General features: G+C 42.2%; 1 protein-coding gene and 1 pseudogene across 8 annotated transcripts in view; one reads left to right on the top strand and one right to left on the bottom strand.

The window, feature by feature from the left end:
* Positions 1–390: 390 nt before the first annotated feature.
* SH3D19 (SH3 domain containing 19) overlaps positions 391–21,736 on the bottom strand; it is a 180,119-nt gene continuing 158,773 nt past the window's right edge. For all 8 annotated transcript variants that reach the window (XM_030878201.2, XM_030878205.2, XM_030878202.2 and 5 more), the window contains 8 exons: positions 15,549–15,621; positions 14,135–14,265; positions 12,029–12,084; positions 9,349–9,551; positions 8,822–8,874; positions 5,888–6,074; positions 5,377–5,474; positions 391–1,943 (listed from right to left, as the gene is read on the bottom strand). In XM_030878201.2, coding sequence (XP_030734061.1) covers positions 1,827–1,943; positions 5,377–5,474; positions 5,888–6,074; positions 8,822–8,874; positions 9,349–9,551; positions 12,029–12,084; positions 14,135–14,265; positions 15,549–15,621 — 918 coding nt within the window. In that variant the 3' untranslated portion in view covers positions 391–1,826. The remainder of the gene's footprint in view (positions 1,944–5,376; positions 5,475–5,887; positions 6,075–8,821; positions 8,875–9,348; positions 9,552–12,028; positions 12,085–14,134; positions 14,266–15,548; positions 15,622–21,736) is intronic.
* Positions 19,382–20,876, top strand: LOC115864477 (transmembrane and ubiquitin-like domain-containing protein 1 pseudogene; annotated as a pseudogene).

Raw genomic sequence — 21,736 nt, 5'->3', positions numbered from 1 at the left:
CTTTGAAAAGTTCAGTTCGGTTTATTATAGTGTCAAGTAGATTTACAACTATTGCACTTATCATTCTGCTGACAGAGGCCAAAATTTAAAAGGAATATTTTTCTCCAGTAAAGCTAGGTTTTCATGATCTTTGATATAAGATGTTAAAATTACACAGGCAAAGAAATATACCTCATGTCCTATCCCAGACACTACCCCCCCACTTCTCTCTTTCCTGCTGTTGTACAAGCTTGCTGCAAATAGGAATTTAGTTGGGATAATATGCTTTAAGTCATCCATTTCTTATGAAATAACTTCAGTGAAATTTGACCAGTTTTCTTTATACTGTCCTCTTTACCCAAAACATGTAGAACAAACAGCCCCCATATTCCAAAATCAATTTTAACCATATACTGGGAAATGAGCTTTAATAAAAGAGTAAATATCTCCTCCCTTACAGAACCCCACATGGTGTTCACATGATGGTTTCACCACTTACTGCCTAACTTTGAATTCAGACAGTAGAAACAAAAACAAAAGCTAAAAAGTGGCCCAGCATATGAAACTCTTCTCAAAAATAGAAGAAAGTTATGAACATAGTTGGGAAAGTGTTTTACATTTTCAATGAAGTTCTGTTCCATTGATCTGTTCGGAAGATTGTCTTCGACCTATTTGGCTTTAGCCCATAAACTGTAATTGATTCAGTGTTGCAAGGAACCACTTTTATCTTAAGCCTGGAATGCATAACAATGGATAGCAGGAAAGTGGTTTTTTATTTACTCTAATAACTGTGCAGGGAAGAGCTGGAGAAAAAAGAAAACAACCCCAAAAGTATCAGCCTTCAGATTCTCAAATTATTTTTCGCTCTGATTATACTTGGAAGAATGAGCTGGGGGTTTGGCATTGTTTTCCATCTTAACAGTTGCTCTGTATTCTGAGATATATGTGATTCATAATGTACCACTATAACAAGACATAGTTTTATATATTACTGGGGTAACTCAAAGAAAATGAATTTTTCTTTGGGTACCAGTAATTGTCAAAAGAATGATTGCAGATTCAGAAAATGTGCTTATAATAACCCTGTTAACATAAAGTATACACAGAGGAAAGAAATTAAGTACTGTAGGTATGTGGAAGGGTTAGTTGTATTAGCAAGGCATTTCAGGATGGTTTTGGTTCTTTTGACTAAGATACATCAAATTTCAACACCTTTCAAACACTGGGACAAAGGGGAAACACCTGCTACCACAGGCGCATGTGGTGACTGTGAGCTGATTCACCATGTGCTCACAAAGGCTCCCACTAGTCAATGAACTACCCTTTCCTGGAGCAAGGCTTTGCTCCAGTAATAAGGATAATGCGCTCAAGCTGTTAGAATTAATTTGAATATCAGTGATGAAATTTAGGTTACCAACCATGGCCTGATAGTTACAGCATGTAGAATAACAAATATCCTCTTTTAAAACTAAAGTAGAAAATGAAGAAGCAGGTTAATTTACTTGTGCTGATGAACACAGAGGTCCAAGTGCAACTTCTGCTTCTAAGTGTCCTCATGCTGCCCTGTCACCAGACACTTTCCCGGGGGAAGGGTCTGCCTGCCTTGCTAATCCTGCTTGATGTCCTCCTTGGTAGAAATGTGCTCATGGGTTTCCGTGTGCACGTTTCTACTGTGAATGAAAGCTAACTACAAAATCAGATGTTTTCTGCTTTCAGAAAGTTCTAATATACCATGTACAGCATAGATATTTCTTTCAGTTTAAAAAAATAGTGCAAAAACATATCTGATAGTCAAAGTGATAGTTCAAGTGAGTTCTTGTGCCAAGGAACACAGTCAAGCTTCACCTTTAGCCGACTTGTAAAAACTGAATGTAGGTTTTGGGAAATATTCCAGATTTTCCCATCAATTCTCCACTCATCCAGTCATCATCTACAGATTCCAGCTCTGTTATTATGTCTCCAGCCTGTAAGAAGACAGGAATTGAAAATAATGATTAGTTTCTATTGAGGATAAGCATGGTAAGCAGCCCACCTGGAGAGGCATGTACATCTCCTCTTTATATAACTCATTTATCTTGATTTGCCAAGAGGATTAAACAATGTACCACAAAGATGATCTAACCCTAATGATGCCATTAGCTTGTATGCTCTTTTCATCAAAGCGCATTCCTTTGCCATTGTCACCCTTGTTGCACTTTTATTTTCCTGGTTGTATTTTGTGCCCCCCAAATTCACCACTCTTAATCTAAAATTCTTCTTTAATAAATAAAAATACCAGCTATCATATATATAAAATTTTTTTTCCCCATCTAACAATTATTTATTGAGTACCCACTGTGTGTCAGACACTATTCTGGGCACTATGGATACAGCAAAGAGTAAAGACCTTATTCTAGAGTTGGGAGATGAATAAGCCAACAGAGGAGGACAGAAAGTGTGGGCTGCCATCTCTTTAGGGCAGCCAGGTGACACTTAAGCAAAGATCTGAAGATGAGAGAGTGAGCCATATGTTTACTGTATGCCTTGCCCTCTTCTATGTACTTCATGGGAATTAACTCATTTATTTTATTTTATTTTATTATTATTTTTTTTTGTGGTACACAGGCCTCTCACCATTGCGGCCTCCTGTTGGGGAGCACAGGCTCCGGACGCACAGGCTCAGCGGCCATGGCTCACGGGCCTAGCCGCTCTGCGGCATGTGGGATCTTCCCGGACCGGGGCACAAACCCGTGTCCCCTGCATTGGCAGGCAGACTCTGCGCCACCAGGGAAGCCCTATTTTTATTTTTTAACAAACTAAGAATAGTGGAAATTAATTCATTTAAACAACAACACAGTCCTAGAAGTGGGTACTATTATTATCCCCATTTTTGAGAAATATTTTTATAGATTTCCTTATTTTAAAGAAAAGGAAACTGAAGGTCAGATTACGTGACTTGCTCAGTGTTGCATGTCTAGTTAGTGGTAGAGACAGAATTCAAACCTAGTGTGGTTCCAGGGCCTGTATTGCTATTAGGCATGAGGTCACCACGTTTTATAGTAGACCTTTTTACTTAGAAAGGTTTTTACTGCAATTGCCTTTTCTCAACATCCTGAGCACTCTGTACTCTATATTCTTCCACATAATGGTATTCTCCTCTACCATTTGGTTTATTCCATTCCTCCACGGCCTCAATATCAAATTTGCATTCTTTCCTGTCTTAAAGAGCTTCGCCCTGACTCAGCACATGATTTATCCTCATCAGGTTAGTCAAAAGGGTTGTGTATCTTATTCGTGTATGAATTATAATTCCTCAATTTCAAAAATTATGTCTTCTGTTATCTCCTGAAACTATTTTGTTCTTTATGGTTTCTAACTGTTGCTTAGAATCTGGGTTTAGGATTCTATAATGGTCCAAGATGACCCTGGCTACTTTTAAGAATATCTTTATCAGGCTAAATGGATTTATTTGTAGCCCTAGGACATTGCCCTTTGGAAAACAGGTTTGATTTAAGGCCTTTCTTAAGGGAAAATGCTGACTATCCCATGTCATTAATTTACCTTGCTAAAATCTGTAAAAATTCTGGCATTCAAAGGTTCTGTTACAAGTAAGTTCCTTCCATTTCCTAAACTATAACATAATCACTGACTAACAAGTAAGTTCCTTCCACTTCCTAAACTATAACATAATCACTGACTAAAATTATTTTTCTTAGCTCTGGTCCATACATACATACTATGTCAGTTTTCTGAGGGCTAGGACAATTTTAAAAAGTTTTATTTACTAATATTCTGTGGATATTTAATAAAATATTAATGATCAACAACTCTGAAAGTGGTACAGAATCCCTTAACTAAAAATCTCTAGAACTGTCTTGCTTACAGCCAGGCATTTGTAAAATGAAGACAACCTATCTTCTGGATGATACTGTGAATTCTGTTACATTGACATAACCTAAATGAAGGCCAAAATAATATCCAAAAAGTCTGAATCCAGAGTGTTCACTTGCAGTAACATTTTATGTAAAGATAAAAGGAATTAATTTTGAGCCACTGACTCTCAAGATTGAAAAGGACTAGGGCAACAGTTTCTAAACATTTGGATTTTATGGACCAATAAATTAAAAAAAAAACTGATATAGGGTTACCAATTATAATTTTGCATAAGAAATCTATACATTTACTAATAATATTTTATAATAGAAATGACATTTTAATATGAAAAGGAAGAAATTCTCAGAATAAAGTAAAACTCCATCACAAAATAGAAAAGTTAGCAACCTTATATATCTAGGCATGCCTCCCCTTCTCCATGGCTCCCCTAAAGCCTGCACATACCCAATATCACTGTTTTCCTCATTTTGTTGTAGACAGATGAAAACCTTGTTTGGGTACCCTCTGTCTTAAGTCTCATCTTGTCCAATCACTCCTGGATGCTTTAATTCCTTCTATGGCACCCCTGCCTCTGAGCATCTCCGATAATGGAGAATTTCCCACTGTCTGACACAGGCTCTTCTGACAGCAATGACTTACTAAAGCCACCCTCCTTCCTCTGGCCCAATCCCAAAGTACTACCCTGGGTGCTTTCCTTTGACCACCATCGAACTGTGGACTGCGGAAACAGGATCATGGAAGTATTCTTTTTACTTTAAATAAATAAAAGGTACTTCCTTGATGAAGTAAGATTAAGATTAGATTTTAGGCTTCTAAAAAAAAACTTGTGCAAAATACCTTAACCTTTTGGGATCATTTCCCTAAAGTCTAGTCAGTGTCTTTGTGGACAAAACTCCGGTGTCTTAAGGCACTGCTGCAGAGGCCAAGCTGTAGTAGTTGCCACCTGATTTCTCCGCTGGTTTCAAAGACATGAAGGCTGCAAGGGCCATGTAGAGGATCATCCTTTACTAAGGCTACCAGTGAAACCTCCAACATTAGTGAGACGTGTTATAAGGCTAAGGAATAAGGAATTTGGTAGGCGACTGTGGTGCTATGGATATCAATAAGGCTTTCTTTAAGTACCTAAATGCCTTGCTGATAATTTACATTTGCCCTATTCACTTTCTCTAATCTCATTCTTTAGAATGAGGGTCTGAGATCTGTTCATTTTTTTTTTTTTGCGGTATGCGGGCCTCTCACTGTTGTGGCCTCTCCTGTTGTGGAGCACAGGCTCCGGACGCGCTAGCTCAGCGGCCATGGCTCACGGGCCCAGCCGCTCCGCAGCATGTGGGATCTTCCCGGACCAGGGCACGAACCCGTGTCCCCTGCATCGGCAGGCGGACTCTCAACCACTGCGCCACCAGGGAAGCCCTGTTCATTCTTGACTAATGATCAGTACTCCACCCAAATGTTCCACCCTTCAGTGGAAGACATTTCAAAATTTATAGCTGCTTAATGCAATTACAAAAAGATACACATTCTGACCTTGAAGGAAAGCTCATCTTCATTCTCCCCATGGAAATCATACAAGGCTTTGGCCTTCCTCCCCTTCAGTGCTAAAGCAGCCGTACTTTTACCCTCAGCTGTGAAGACACCAAAAATTCAAATATATAGAAAGACATTGGACTAAAACACAAGTCGAACATTTTAAGAAACCCCCTTGTCATTCCCAGGACATAATACTTTCAATTAATTTTGAATTTACCTAACTTGCAACAAGATGAAGGATGCTGTCTTAGCAGGAAAAAAATTATACAAAATATATTAATATTTAGGAGACAAAATTAGCCATTATTAATTGAAGGCATTTTAAAATCTCTTTTCCCCATAACTTCAATAAATTATATGAAGAAAGTTTGCATGACTTTATGAATCAACTTGCAAATGTAGGCAAACAACTTAAATTGAACATGGCCAGAGGGAAACGGAATATGTATCATTTCAAAGGCCTCACACTCCCCTTAGAGGGTAAGAGCCTTCCTTGCTGCATTCGCACCTGGGCAGGGCCGCACGAAGACTGCGGGGAAGATGCCCTCCCTGTCGCGCAGTCTGCCCTTGTACCAGTCGGCGTCCACACGTTCCATGATCAGGATCTGGTCTCCCCTCTTGAAGGACAAGTCGTCACTGGTCTCCGCTGTGAAACTGTGAAGAGCTTCGCACCATTCTGCAGAAAGACTGTTCTCCTGTTTCAAATCAGAAGTTTGGTAAGAAATGTGAGATTTTGTTTGAGATTAATTTCTACAAAGCTTAAAAAGTGGTGGAAAAAAAGCTAAGGGGGTCATAAGATTTCAACGCCTGAAGGCCACTTTAAATCACTCAATACCTTATGTCACTATTGAGTTTCAGAAATAAAAGTTTGCAATAACTTTTTCTTAAAATAGAATTCTAAATGACAGACGTGATAAAATTTGTGACTTTCTGCTTTAAAGGGCTATAAAATGCTTAAGCAAAAATTTTTTCTAATTATTATCTATGACACTTACACTAAAATTAGATAAAAGCTTGCAATATTTGTGTATAGTATTTATGACACAATGAAAACATTCTGGCAAAGCATATAATTTCAGTGAGGTTCTTCTTTATCTAAATTAGGAAGGATCAGAATGGGCAGTCTGTTAATTCCCAGGTCTCTACATGTTTCAGAGGCTATCAGATTCCATGGCACAGGACTTCATTAGTTCACACTTTTAATTTTTTTTTTTTTGGCTGCATTGGATCTTCGTTGCTGCATGCGGGCTTTCTCTAGTTGCAGTGAGCAGGGGCTACTCTTCGTTGCAGTGCACGGGCTTCTCACTGCGGTAGCTTCTCTTGTTGCAGCGCTTGGGCTCTAGGCGCTCAGGCTTCAGCAGTTGCAGCATGCGGGCCCTAGAGCACGCGGGCTTCAGTAGTTGCGGCGCATGGGCTTAGTTGCTCCACAGCATGTGGGATCTTCCTAGACCAGGGATTGAACCTGTGTCCCCTGCATTGGCAGGCGGATTCTTAACCACTGTGCCACCAGGGAAGTCCCCACACTTTTAGTTTTATGACGCATAGTTAGCTCCAAGGCTGGCAGGATAATCACCCAGATATGGTGGGCTAGTGTGGGGGAATGCTTCAACAGTAATGCTTTTACTGCAAACACATCAGAAGAAGGTTCTGCCCTGAGAAGAGGCATCACTGCCAAGTCACGATGGGAGCCCTAAGTTCAAGAAGCCCAAGCGAGAGGCAAGGATAACACGCAGAGCAAAGGCTTGGAGCCCGCCAGTCAGCTCTGCCACCTCCTTGCTGACACTGGGCAAGAAGCTTCTCTACTCTGAGCCTCAGCTTCATCTTAGAGTTGCTTTGGGGATCAAATGAGGTAATGCGCGTAGAATGCTTAGCACAGTGCCTGGTACATCTTAAGTTCTCATCAACTGATGGCTTGAAAGAAAAACAAAAAATTAAACAAAAAACCCTAACCCTACCGTCTTGTTCCTGTACTTGGGTAACCAACCCTAAAGAACGGTACTTGTCACTCCCAAGAAATACAGGGAACCATGTGAACATTTCCTTTTGGAGAACTGTAGTCCCTTTCTTTCCTGTTTGACTTTAGCAGTGGGGGGAAGATGAAAGAATTGAGAGACACACAGCCTAATTACCACTGACATTTTTGACAAACAATGACGCCATCAGGCTCACTCTTCTAAAATAATGTCACAGAAAACAATGGGAAGTCACCCACATTCCTATTCAGTTTAAACACTTCTGAAGCCATGTTATACAGTGTAAAAATTTAAATCCATTTTTTTCTCTCTCCCATTATAAAATAATACAAATGCTCCTAAACACTTGGCAGTTCGGAAATATATGAAGAATGGGAAGAACACCCAACCACCTATAATCTCACTACCTAAGGGCAACTGAATGGTAACAAACACATTTCCTCATAGTCTTTTTATGCTATATATTCAACTTCCCTATAATACATGTTTTCCTCCCATGCCATTTACTTTACACATCTAGCTTTTAATGTCCTCAGAACATTCTCCCGATAATGACCATATTTAGGTTATTTCCAATTTTTTCTTGTTACAATAACACCACCATGACCATCTTTGTGACTAAAACCTTGTCTCATTTTTCATCCTTTTCTTAGGGTGAGAAATAAAAATAATGATAACAATAATCTGCACTTTCTCTGTTTTAACATTCACATACTTATAATTACTTATTTACTGTTGAGTTGTATTGAATCTTCATTAACTAGATACGTTAAATGGTATTTTATTGTCTCTTTACAAGGCATTTCTTTGATTACTATAAGGTTAAATACTTTTTTAATATCAGCCACTTATAGTATCTCTTTCATGAATATTCTAATAATATCTCTCCTTGTTTTTTATCAGGGTTTGCATGTCTTTCTAACTCATTTGTACGAGCTCTATATGCAATAAAGATATTAATCATCTGTTTACTTCAAATATTTGCTACATGAATTAAAAAATGACTTACAGGGCTTCCCTGGTGGCGCAGTGGTTAAGAGTCCACCTGCCAATGCAGGGGACATGGGTTCAAGCTCTGGTCCGGGAAGATCCCACATGCCGCAGAGCAACTAGGCCCGTGCACCACAACTACTGAGCCTGCACTCTAGAGCCCACGAGCCACAACTACTGAGCCCGCGTGCCACAACTACTGAAGCCAGAGTGCCTAGAGCCTGTGCTCCGCAACAAGAGAAGACACTGCAATGAGAAGCCCACACACTGCAATGAAGAGTAGCCCCCGCTCTCTGCAACTAGAGAAAGCCCGCACACAACAACGAAGACCCAACACTGTCAAAAATGAATAAATAAATAAATTTAAAAAAAAAAACAAAAAATGATTTATAACATTTTCTTTTGATAATTATGATTTTAATAGTCCTCCCAGAGATAAAACTTGGCTTTCACTACAGTTATCTATTCAAGCAGCCTACCTGATAATTTGCACCAGAATCTTCTTTTTTGGTTTTCAGTGGTACCTTTGTGCCTGTATTTTAAAAAAATGTCAAAACTTCAGCTGTAAAGACCATATAGTATTGGAGAAAAACTTTGGGGGCAGAGTGAAAAGTCTGGGATTCCAGATCAGTCTCTTCATGTACTGGCTGTATAACTTTGCCCAGCACTACCCTCTCCGGATTTGTTTCCTTTACTGTAAGGTGAAGGAGGATACACATTAGTTATATTCTATAGGCCATTTCTGTTTGAAAGTCAGTGATTTTTTTTTCTGCCATTTCTAATATGAAGCCACCACTAACTACCTAAAACACCAAAACCAGCTCTTTGAGAGACTGCCACAACAATGACTGTCCCAATAATGATGTTGATCATTTAAAAATCACTTTTCCTTCTACCTTAAAAAATATGGCAATATGGATTATTATGCAACTTAAGAATTAACCTATTACCTGGTTTATTTGAATTAGGATAGGACATAATAAAAAACCATATTCTCTGTACTCACTTAAAACATTTGTACCAGAGGTGGGATGATCCTCAATGAGTTCCACAAAGTTAAGGGGGAAGATCCCAGATCTCTCTCGAAGTTCTCCTCTTGCCCACTCGTCATTCACATACTCTTTAAGAATAATAATTTCTCCCTCTGAGAAACTTAACTCATCCTTCTGGTCTCCAATATACTCAAATCGAGCAACACATCTTGGGCCTCTGAAGAAAGAAGACCACATTTGTGGGTTAAACTAGAGAGTACTAACTTTCAGAATGCTTTAAAACCTTCATTTAGTCTTTCAATAAATATTTATTCTGTGTTTACTTTGGAACAAGGTATACTAGGCATAGTTTAAAATTTTCCATGAAAAAGAATAAGCTATATTTCTAAATGATAGTCCTTACTTTTTAGATATGAACCTATTCACTCAGAAAGGCTAAAGTCAAGGTCACAAGTACAGGCAGAATCCCAGATAAGTAGCTGGTGGTTGGTTAATGTTGCACATCTTTTGATCACCTTTTCTTCAAGACAGAATCTCCCCAGTCTCCTTGTCTTTGTATCCTTGGGCCACAGTAATCCAGGGCCAAGTCTGAACCCTCTCAGTCATAAATGCACTGAGTTTAGGAGTGTTAACCCTGAGAATCTCAGGGCAAGACATCAAACTTCCATGGCAGAAATGCAATGGGCACCAGCTGGGCAGGGTAGATGCTCAATGTATGCTGAATCAGTGAGTTGTGTATATAGATGAATGGCCTTCAAAACTAGAAGGTTCGAAGAAAACAGAAACTCGGCTTATTATCTTATAACATTTAATCTTATATCTTACACTGTTGTTTTAAAAATGATTTTTGTATCTCCTTTAAAAAGCCTTCATTTCTGAGAATTAGAATGATCTACAATTTTGACTGAAAATAAGATAAAAACAGATGAAATTGTGTCCCTAGAAGACATGACTGATTCCCAAACTTTTGATTTTAGGCTTTGGAAAGGAAGTTTCAACAGCTATGACTAAGGAGATGCAATTGCCTGAAGAGAACAGGTGGGTACTCGCTCCAATCAAAGTCTGATTTAAGTCAGGTCAATGGATCAACAGCCATGAAAGCCCACTTTAAATTCAACCTGCTGACACAGTAAACACTGCTTAAAAATAGGAGAAAAACTGAACCTGAAACAGAATTAAACTATTGTGGCATCAGAAGTTTTCTTATTTGTGATAACCTTTGCATTTATTTTCTGAAGTCCTCAGGGAGCATATCTTATGTCTGACCGATTCAAAACAGGTTTACAGTCTTCAGCAGGTACTGAATTCTATTAATTTGCTCATTTAACTGGAATATAAAGTTGCATTGTGGCAGTGTTTTAAATCACAAAGGAGTTACAGTGATGCAGAAAAGGGTACATAAATTCACGGAAAGGTCTTCAAACATAAAGACGACCCCTCCAAATTAACTCTTCCTTTACTTTCAAAAACAAAAACAAAACAATACAAAATGCCTAGCAGTTTTTGTAGGGTTCATATTTCTGTTAGGTTTACTTTTTTGTTCATTAAAAATATATATATTTATTTATTTGGCTGCACCGGGTCTTAGTCGTGGCATGTGGGATCTTCGTTGTAGCATGCGGGATCTTTTAGTTGCGGCATGTGAACTCTTAGTTGCGGAATGTGGATCTAGTTCCCTGACCAGGGATTGACCCCGAGCCCCCTGCATTGGGAGCATGGAGTCTTAGCTACTGGACCACAAGGGAAGTCCCTCTATCAGGTTTAAATATTTTCTATTGTTGCAGGAAGCGGGGGGACCCCTTCCAGGGCCTAAGAGTGGGCTCTTGTCTAACACTCAGAAATGAATTGTCCGAGGAGACACACGTACTGACAAAGCAAAAGACTTTATTGGGAAGGGGCGCCTGGGTGGAGAGCAGTGGGGTAAGAGACCCCAGGAGAACTGCTCTGCCACGTGGCTCGCAGTCTCAGGTTTTATGGTAATGGGGTTAGTTTCCGGGTTGTCTCTTCCCAGTCATCTTGGTTGGCCCATATTTAGTCTGACTGAGGGTCCTTCCTGGTGGTGCGCCCATCCTCAGCGCACCATTCCAGTGTGAAGGATTCTGGGACTTTGGTAGGACAATATTATGGGCTAGTGTATCCTCCCTCCCTTTGGCCCCTCCTGAATTCTTCTAGTTAGTTTTACAAGACATATTATGGGCTGGTATCTCTTCCCTCTTTTCAGCCCCTCCTGAATTCTCCTGGTTAGCAGCAAGTTCCTTATCAGGACCTCCTGTTGTGAGACAGCTCGTAGAAGTGGTTACCATCCTGCCTAGCCAAGGTGGGTGGTTTCGGTCAGCGGTTCCCTAACACTATGACAAAAATATTTGAACCTTATAGAAATCTGTTGGTAGATAAACAGCAGAAGGCCAACACAAAATGCCCTGGATGATGAAACCTCTCTGCTTGGGTGAGGCCAGGCTGTGGGACACACCGGGATAGACTGTTTGTGCCTGTCTATATGGCCTGTATTGATATGGGGAGTTGCTTCTATCAGCATGTTGCAATTTCACCAGAATTTTTAAACAAGTAGTTTTCCTCATAATTAAAAAGACACATTGAGAATCTGAATAATCATACATCTGAAGTGTTTATTCTGTATGACATAAATGCTCACATCCTTTGTATCTTGTGCAAAACAACACAAGTAAAACTTACTTAACACAATGAGATGTGACGGATTCCCTTTTCCCATTTCCTCCTGGAACATCAGTCTAGTAAAGACAAAAATCAAGACAACAGCTGTATTCTTTCAGATTTTAATAAGATAAATTTAAGCTAAGTAATTAGCAAATTCATGACTAAAGTTAGCCAGTTTAGCTAGGTGTTAAACCGACGAAATGTACCACAGGTGCTACGAAGGTATGAAATCCAGAATTTGGGTTTTTAAAAATATGCATAACTTGTGATGTAGCCTTCCTTGAATAACCAATCAATCCTCTTATTTGCTGGAATAAGCACATTAATGTCGTTCTACCCCTGACTGAGTATACTCTACCCCTTATCCCCTAAGTTGAAAACTTCAGGTGAGGAGGGCTTAGGATAGAAACTAGGCATCAGGCACTACATAGACACCTATTCAAACTGTTGGTAGAACTCTGCAATACTTTCATGACCCTAAAATAAAATCTTTTAATCAAACTTGTGGATTCTCTCCATTTTCATAACCCTGGAACACTTTTTCCCCTTCAACGTGAGTAGGGAAGGAAGAGAGGACTTAGTACTCAGTGAGCATCTACTAAGAGGCGAGCACTTTATATAATAACTCATCTACAAGGCTCCAAAGAACTGGGTTGTGATGAAATATTTGACCATAATGCACTATAAGTCTGAAAACTACTTAAGGCTTTGAGGTTTACATTAAATAAATCAGTGCCCTTCTTAATGAATTTCAAAAGTTCGAAGTCTTAAAACAATTTTTTAAACTTGTAGGCTTAGAAATAACACTTACACCAATAATCTGGCAAATTCAGTATGATTGATTTCAGTGTGGTAATTGTGCTTTTTAAAGTACTGCTACATTGGGCAGAAGAAAAATGAGGAAGAGTGCTAAAACTAACATTACTCTTTAATATTAATTTAGAGAATGTGGTTGGATTTCTCCAAAGAATCAGGGTATTTTTATATACCAGACAATTTTTAAGACCCACATTTCGTAATTCAAGAGACTCAACCTCATTCATACTTGAAAAATACAGGTTTTCTGTTATATTTGTTTGCTAAGTTTCTGATGTAATGGAAAATCATTTTCTTACCCCCACCCCGCCAAGCAGTTAATGCTCAACTATTTAAGCCTGGTTTATTGATATGTTCCAGTATCAATAAGTTATATTAGAGACTGAGTCATTCTCTTCCTACTGATATAAACGTTCAAGTGGCAGTCTGATTTCATCCCCATGTTTCTCAGCCACCCGGGCTTAGCACTCAGGGCTCTACTTACACAAGTTAGGCTTTGAGGGTGTATAAAATTCGGACACTTTAATATATGTTTCCCAGTCAGATTTGGAATTATTATGTGAAAACTCATTAATGGACCATTACCTCCAATGAAAGTACTTTGGTATTCCCAAATCTATTTTTTTAAAGGTTGAAATAAACGGGAATGGAAAGGATGAAAGAAACCAGTAACGAAATGTACTCCAAAGAAAAGGAGAAGTGGAACAGAGAACAAACATTCCTTCAGGACAATCCAGTATCATTTAATTCTTTTTTTTTTTTTTTTTTGCTGTACGCGGGCCTCTCACTGTTGTGGCCTCTCCCGTTGCGGAGCACAGGCTCCGGACCCGCAGGCTCAGTGGCCATGGCTCACGGGCCTAGCCTTTCCGCGGCATGTGGGATCTTCCCGGACCGGGGCACGAACCCGTGTGCCCTGCATCGGCAGGCGGACTCTCAACCACTGTGCCACCAGGGAAGCCCCTCATTTAATTCTTGTTTGCTGAATGTTGCAAAGAATTAACATATACCCTCAAGTGCTTATCAACCCTCCAAGAATAGCTGATTCACCAGTGGACCTGTAGTTTTTCACCTTAGGATTTCAGATAGCATTTAAGCATTAAGTGCTAATACTCCATAATATATGAATAATTAACTAGTATCTAATTGAACAAACCTTTATTTCTGAATTTTTCAAACACCAAATGAATTAATGGAAGAGAGAGAACCAGAACCCAAGAATCTAGGCTTCTGGTTATTTTTTTTCCAAACTGCAAATTACACAGAATTCACTGAATATATGACCAATTTAAACAAGCACAATCTACTTACAATCACTTTGACGTAGGTGGCAGGAAATACACCAGTCTGGTTTCTACACTTCCCCCTGTACCAATCTGTACCTATTTTTTCCAGAAGATAAACAATTTCTCCTGAAGTGAGGTTCAAATCATCAACTTGCTCTGTAACATAAAATAATTATGTATGATGAATTACCCTGCTTGCAGATCTGATTAAAGTAGCATTTAGTTCTGTCCACCGAGGCAGTATGTTCTACTGATTCTGAGAACAGGTTATACTAATCAAATTGACTTTAAAAATATATTATTTTTTCCTGGATATCGTTGTTATGAGCCTCCTCTTTTAAGATCAAATTAGATATATTTACCAGGCACTGATTGATAGGAAATGGTTAAAACACACACACACACACACACACACAAAACATCGTGCTGGCCAAGGATTTTTCCTGTGTCAATATAAACCCTCTGCTGAATACATATTTTAACAATGAAAAGAGTTTTATAGACATGGTATAATATTCATATTATTCTCAACCATGCTTAAAAATCATTTCAATCTCAAAATATTAACTAAGGGAGTCCTACAGCTCTTTTGCAAATAAATTTACTCACAGTGAAATAAAAATCAGTCTACCAAGTGGATAAAAAACAGGTTATAAATAAATCAGGAATTTATTTTATTTGTAGCCTTGGATATAAAAGGTACTTAAAAATTGATTACAAAAATTTATATTATTTATTTATTTATTTATATTTATTTATTTTTGGCTGTGCTGGGTCTTCGTTGCTGCATGCAGGCTTTCTCTAGTTGTGGCTGGGGGGGCTACTCTTTGTTGCAGTGCACGGGCTCTAGGCGCATAGGCTTCAGTAGTTGCAGCACGTGGGCTCAGTAGTTGTGGCAAATGGGCTTAGTTGCTCCGCGGCATGTGGGATCTTCCCGGACCAGGGATCGAACCCGTGTCCCCTGCATTGGCAGGCGGATTCTTAACCACTGCGCCACCAGGGAAGTCCCTATTTTTTATTTTATACTCATTTCATAAGTAATAGCTGAGCTATGTGTGTTGGTTTTACAACCCTTAGGAGAAAAGAACTCCACTTACTAACTTCAAATTAATTTCATAACTGGTATTTGGTACCCCATTTTGAAACAGTGAAAAAGTTTGCAACTGGTAGGCAATTTGCTAATTGTTCATTTGTAAGGGAAACACTCCTCCTCTCTCTGTCACAGGGAGTTTCAAAGGCAAAGCTATTACAGCTAAGCTTTCTGGAATGCCTGAGTAGAGTTGACTTTTCCTGAAGGTGGGGTGATGGATGAGATGACCTCTCCAGTCCAGGGCTCTGCTGGTGCAGAAAATGAGAAGGATGTCCTTGAGAGGTTAACCTGGGGAGGATGCCTGATCCCAGATCCTAAGGTTCTACCACTTTATTACTTATGTCCTTACCTGCCGGAAAATCATGAAGAACGACAGCATGAGGGGCACCACTGTCAACAGGCTTCTGAGCGTGGCTTGGATCCTTAGGGGGAAAACAGGGCGGTGAATGGAGTGTGCAGGATGGACGCTGGATTTATTATTCACTCTGAGACCATTTTATTTTTCCTCATTAGGGTCCTCTTGACACAATTACGTTATGAGTGCAAGATGCAAACCACACAGTTGAGCCACACAAGGGAATCATTACCAAGTTGAAAAGGCACGTGTCCTTGCCAGAGGAAAACAGAAATAACTCTCAATTATAATATCCCTTAGCATTTTTTAAAGCAAGAGAGTAAAACAAAAGGAAATTACTTAATTTTTTTTTTTTTTAAAGCAGTACCTATTCTATCCTGAAGTAGTGGTTTTTGACCTTTTTACCTTTCAAGGGTCACTTTTCCCATAAACTGTGATCAGGACTAAACCTTAAGAACAGAGCCTTAAAAGCAGTCTCTTCATTAAGATGGGAAAAGAAAGAAGTTCTGCAATTTATGCTCTCGTCTTTTGTAATGAAAAGAGCTAATGACTTCCACAAAAGTATAATTCACAAAAAGTTAAAATCCATTTCGTTTATTACCACTTAACTGAATGCTTTCTCTAATTTGAAAGCCAACGCTACCTCTCATGCCTGGCCTAGATTTCCTATTTAATCTGAACGGTTTATTCACCAGTAATTCTAAGTAAACTAGCAAAGAGAATTCAGTATTCTCTACCCATCTAACCAAGTGCTTAGACTGGCCAGAGGAGAAGCTGAATTTGAAGAGTGACCATTTCTTATTGACAGGCAGCTGTTATTCTTAGTTTCTTTATATGAAGAGACAGGCTTATCCACATCATCATCATCAAATCTGACTGAAGGATATTATTTGAAATTATAACATTGGCAAACCTGTGGAATAAATGAAGGCAAATTTTGTGCCCTTTCTTTCTTTCTTTTTTTTTTTTTTTTTGCGGTACACAGGCCTCTCACTGTTGTGGCCTCTCCCGTTGCAGAGCACAGGCTCCGGACGCACAGGCTCAGCGGCCATGGCTCACGGGCCCAGCCGCTCCGCGGCATGCGGGATCTTCCCGGACCGGGGCACGAACCCGTGTCCCCTGCATCGGCAGGCGGACTCTCAACGACTGCGCCACCAGGGAAGCCCTGTGCCCTTTCTTTTCTCTTCCCTCCTTCAATGGCTCCTGTCCCCTCAGGGCTCGCCCATCCCCTGGCCATGATGTTCAGCAGGGATCGAGGTCCACTCCTTCCACTTCTGCCCTGCAGCACCTTTGCTCGACTCTTTTCTGAATCAGTCAAAACGCACCTGCACAGGCACGCTGTCTTCTCTCATGTCAGCTGAGTGGTAACAGAGGAACAGTTAATGGCAGCTCAGTGTATTAGTTTACCAAAGCAACATTGACATTTTCTTAGAGGATGCTCAGCGCTTTTCCCTAAATAAATGGGCATTATGGGAATTTCAGGGATTGTGGAAAGGAACTGTGAGATATTTTAAGCCTAGAGGGCTTTAAAAATTATTATTTACACAATTATTACATGTGTGTATGTGTGGTTTTCATTTTTTCTGATTTACATCTGTGGAAAAAGGAATGACCACTCACTAAGGGGTGTTAGGCTAGATGGCTTTCCATCTGCTGGAAAAAGTAAAGTCAGAGGCCTACCCCACACCAAACACAAACATGAACCTCCAGATGGACCAAGATCTAAACACAAGCCTGAGAAGGTAGAAGAGGTGGGATAGTAACCTGGGCCTCCCAGTTTCCCTTCTCTGCCTTCCATGCATGGCTACCCCTGGAATGCTGCTCATCACCTTGGCCTGGCAGATGAAGGGCGAGAGGCACAGGTGAACAGGGTTGCCCACAGGGGTCTGTACAACTCAGACCATACCATTAGGGTGGGTATCTGGGAGGAAAATCCAACATATTTCAAAGCTCTTTCTAGTATGACAGTATGGCTATAATGGTTAATACTAATGAGTAAAAAGAATAGCTAACATCAGGACTTCCCTGGCGGTCCAGTGGTTAGGGCTCCGCACTTCCACTGCAGGGGGCACGGGTTCTATCCCTGGTCGGGGAACTAAGATCTCATATGCCGCGCAGTGCCGCCAAAAAAAAAAAAAAAAGCTGATATTCACTGTTCACCCACTATGCACTACTCACTGTGTTAAACACCTTATATGCATTAATTAGCTCATTTAATTTTTTAAGCACCTTTGAGATATAATTCATATACCACAAAATTCACCCATTTAAAGTGCACCTAGGTTTAGTATATTCACAGAATCGTGTGACCATCACCACAATCTAACTTTTTTTATCACTCCCTCAGGAAGCCTCCCACCCATCAGCAGTCTCTCCCCACTCACCCTCCCCTCAGCCCTGGGCAACCACTAATCTACCTTCTGGATTTACCTATTCTGGACTTAATATAAATGGAATCATAATGATAAATCAAGTGTATAATCAACTCTGTGAGGAATTATCATACATATTATTTCACATATTAAAAAAATGAAGTTCAGAGAGGTCAAATCACCGCCTCAGGTAGTGGGAGGGAAACTGAAACCCGCGTCTGTACTGAGAGCCAAGTGAGGTGACAGTCCCCCGCCTCCCAGCTCTGACAGCCCAGCCTCAACTGATACTCTGCAGTGCCTTCTGTTGACTAAGGTAGGGGAAAGCAGAACACATTTTTAGAAATATTTACCTTAAAACTAAGCTTTCAAATAGGTAAGTTTTATTTTTCTAAAAAAAATGTCCTGTTAGCCATGACCCAGAGCCTAAGAGAGGCTCCACTTTAGTGTCACCAGCTGTCGGCCCTCAGCGGCCACCTCTCTGCCAGTCTACAGCACAAGCCTGAGTATGATAATGTTTCAAGTGGACGAAACTGTGGGCTTCTATAAAAGAACAACTTGTAAGTTTTTCAGCTTCTATTTTCATCGAGGAGAGCTTTTTGACAGTACAACTCCCATGGTTACCCATCAGTGTGCTCTGAGAGAGGAAGAAGAGCGGTGACAGATGTTATGCTGCATCAAAACAGAAAACGAGTTAACAGAAGAACCCTCCCCGTGTGGACCCAAGTCAGAAATCTCAGTATCCCAGCCGTAGCTAGCGTAAGACATAGCTTTGCTGCTCTCCGAAATTCAAATTTTTAGTTTCTTAGCAAACCTCAAATGATAAGCTGCCTTCTAAGAAGAAAGAATTGGACGAGGTTATGAAAACTAGGCTGAATGACAAACGAAGTACTTTACTTGGTTTAAATGACAGATGGGTCTCATTTTTCATGTTTGCTACATTACCTAATAGATGGTGAAAATTTAACTGGATACCTTAAGAAGCTCTTTTAAAAGTATAACTCTAGGGCTTTCCTGGTGGCACAGTGGTTAAGAATCCACCTACCACTGCAGGGGACACGGGTTTGATCCCTGGTCCGGGAAGATCCCACATGCCGCGGAGCAACTAAGCCCGTGAGCCACAACTACTGAGCCTGCGCTCTAAAGCCCGCGAGCCACAGCTGCTGAAGCCCATGAGCCTGGAGCCTGTGCTCCGCAACAAGAGAAGCCACTGTGATGAGAAGCCCGCGCACCGCAACAAAGAGTAGCCCCCGCTCGCCGCAACTAGAGAAAGCCCGCACCCAGCAATAAAGACCCAACTCAGCCATAAATAAATAAATAAAATAAAAATAAATATATATAACTCTATAAATTGTCCAATGGCATTTTTCTTGCTGAACAAACGACCTTCAATAATCATTATATTGGCGCTCCCACCTCTCGGGGATGGGTGTGTGGGGCGGGAAGATGGGAGCGGTGATGGAGGACGGGGGCGGGGAGGGCGAAGTCTCAGATTCCCAGGCGAGATCTGGGGTCCTGCAGCAGGCTGGGTGTGGAGAGGCTTCCAGGGGAGGCGCGGGGTCGGGCTGCCTCGGGCTGGGGTGTGAGCTGACCAGGAGGCGCCGAGTTGGGCGGGGGGTGGCAACCCTCGGAGGTTCCAGTTTGCCAAAGGGCGCAGGTTGACGTTTGGTGTGGGGAAGCCTTGGGAAGCGGGTCGGGGTTTGGGTAAATGGTAACGGGGCGGTGTGGGGGTGTGTGTGCGCGCGTGCGCGGGCGTGTGCAAAGACCACCTTTTTCCCCCTTGGAGAAACTTTAGGGACGGAAGAGTAGATAAGCTTTGGGTCAACGAGACGAAGGAGTAGGTGAACTTTGGGATGACCTGGGCGGGAAGAACAGGTAAGCTTTGGGGTGCAGTTTGGTGGGGGTTGAATTTAAGGGAGAGTCGCTTAGAAGGTCAAGGCCCTGACCTTGGAATAGGGTTTGGGTGAACTGGGGAGCTGGTTAAAGACCTAGATCTTAGGTTACAAAAAATGACTTTGGATTTGGTGATGGGAAGGGGTACGTGGGGCGTCAGAGCAGTCCGTGTCCCAAGGCGGGGCTTGGGTATGCGGGCAGAGCTATGAGAACTGTGGGAGAGTTGGGGTGGGGTGGGGTCAGACGCCCCCCGAAGTTCAGAGGGCTCCTGGCGGGTGAGCCAGCCCCTCTCGGGTTCTTTGTGCCTCTCCAGCTCAGTAGCGCAGCGGGCAAGGCAGGTGCCGTGGCCCTGACCGAAGGGGTGGGTGATGAGGTGACCATCCTTTTCGCGGCGCGTGCCTGCCTTCCGGTTCCGGCTCTCGCCTGTGCCTCAGCACACACTGCCGAGGGCGCTGACCCACTGCCCCAGCCGTCAGGGACCCCGACACCGACACAGCCCAGAGGAGCCATGGCAGTCACCAACAGCATCGGAGGGGAGGCCCCAGGAGCCGAGACCCCCAGCCTGAGACGCAGAGGTCAGGCTGCACAGCCAGAGCCTGGCGTGGGGCTCCCAGCAACGCCGCCGCCTCCAGACGCCCCCCAGGAGCCCCCAGTACTTCGGCTGAAATTCCTCAACGATTCAGAGCAGGTGGCCAGGGCCTGGCCCCATGACACCATCGGCTCCCTGAAAAGGACCCAATTTCCTGGCCGGGAACAGCACGTGCGACTCATCTACCAAGGGCAGCTGTTAGAAGACGACACCCAGACCCTGGGCAGCCTTCACCTCCCTCCTAACTGCATTCTCCATTGCCACGTGCCCACTCGGGAGGGTTCCCCACACCCACCCTGCCCACCGGGGTCAGAGCCAGTCCCCTCTGGGCTGGCCGCAGGTGGCCAGCTGCTGCTGCTCTGGGACTGCCAGATCCAGTACCGGCCCTTCTTTCCCTGGACCGCCACTCTGGGTCTGGCCGGCTTCACCCTGCTCCACAGTCTTCTGGCCTTTGCCGTGTTCCGCCCGTAGTGCCTCCACGAGCTCTTGGCAGTGTTGCTGGCCCCTCCGGACCTTGCTCCCCATGACACGGCGGGAGCTGCTGTCTGCCTAGGCCTGCCTCTCCGACCTGCCTCTTCCCGCTACCCTGGAGCCCAGCCCTGTGCCGCAGAGCACTCCAGGGGCCAGTGGAGGCCCCTCCCTGTGACCTTCACGGCTCTGGGCCATCCCCCGGGGCAGCTGGCCCTCTGCACCCACTAACAGTCAGCTCCTCTGGGTCAGACAGCTGCTGTTGCTGCCCCGGCGCTGGGCAGAGCTGGGCCACGCCCCTGGGCCCTTCTTAGTGTTCTGCCTGAGAATCCAGCTTCCTCTAGTCCCTGACAGCTCCTTGGGCTTATTTAGGGAGTCCAGGACTGAGGGGCTGGAGAAGGGGAGCTGGGAGGGGTGGAGGGGGTTCTCTGGAACATGTGCAGATTAAATAACTGTGAAGTTTAAAAAAAAAAAAAAATCATTGTATTCTCCCAGGCTCGACAAATTGTTAGGCCTAAATTGTGACTTCAGGTTGTTGGAACATCTCATTTCATTATGTTTATGGGCTATAAGCAGAGAAATGAGGTTTATATTAAGCTTAAATCTTAAAGGGAAGTATTTTTTAATGTCAGGCTTAGCATTTCTAGGGCCGCCTTTAAAATAATTATCCATTCTGTTAGAAAACTAATCTCTAGTACTTTGGTAAACATGTTTACATTACTTCAAAAATAAACAGCTCTCACGGTTGAAAATTAATGACTGAGTGTCCTGGCTGCTGTAAGTCAGCACGATGCGAGAAAGGCAAAACACATGGTAGTCACTCTGTATCAAAGTGATTAGTATGGTAGTGGCAAGTCTCTTAG

This window comes from Globicephala melas, chromosome 5, assembly GCF_963455315.2.
Source record: "Globicephala melas chromosome 5, mGloMel1.2, whole genome shotgun sequence".
Taxonomy (NCBI): Eukaryota; Metazoa; Chordata; class Mammalia; order Artiodactyla; family Delphinidae; genus Globicephala; species Globicephala melas.
The sequence above is the reverse complement of the archived record's forward strand: the minus strand, read 5'-3'. Positions and strand labels throughout refer to the sequence as shown.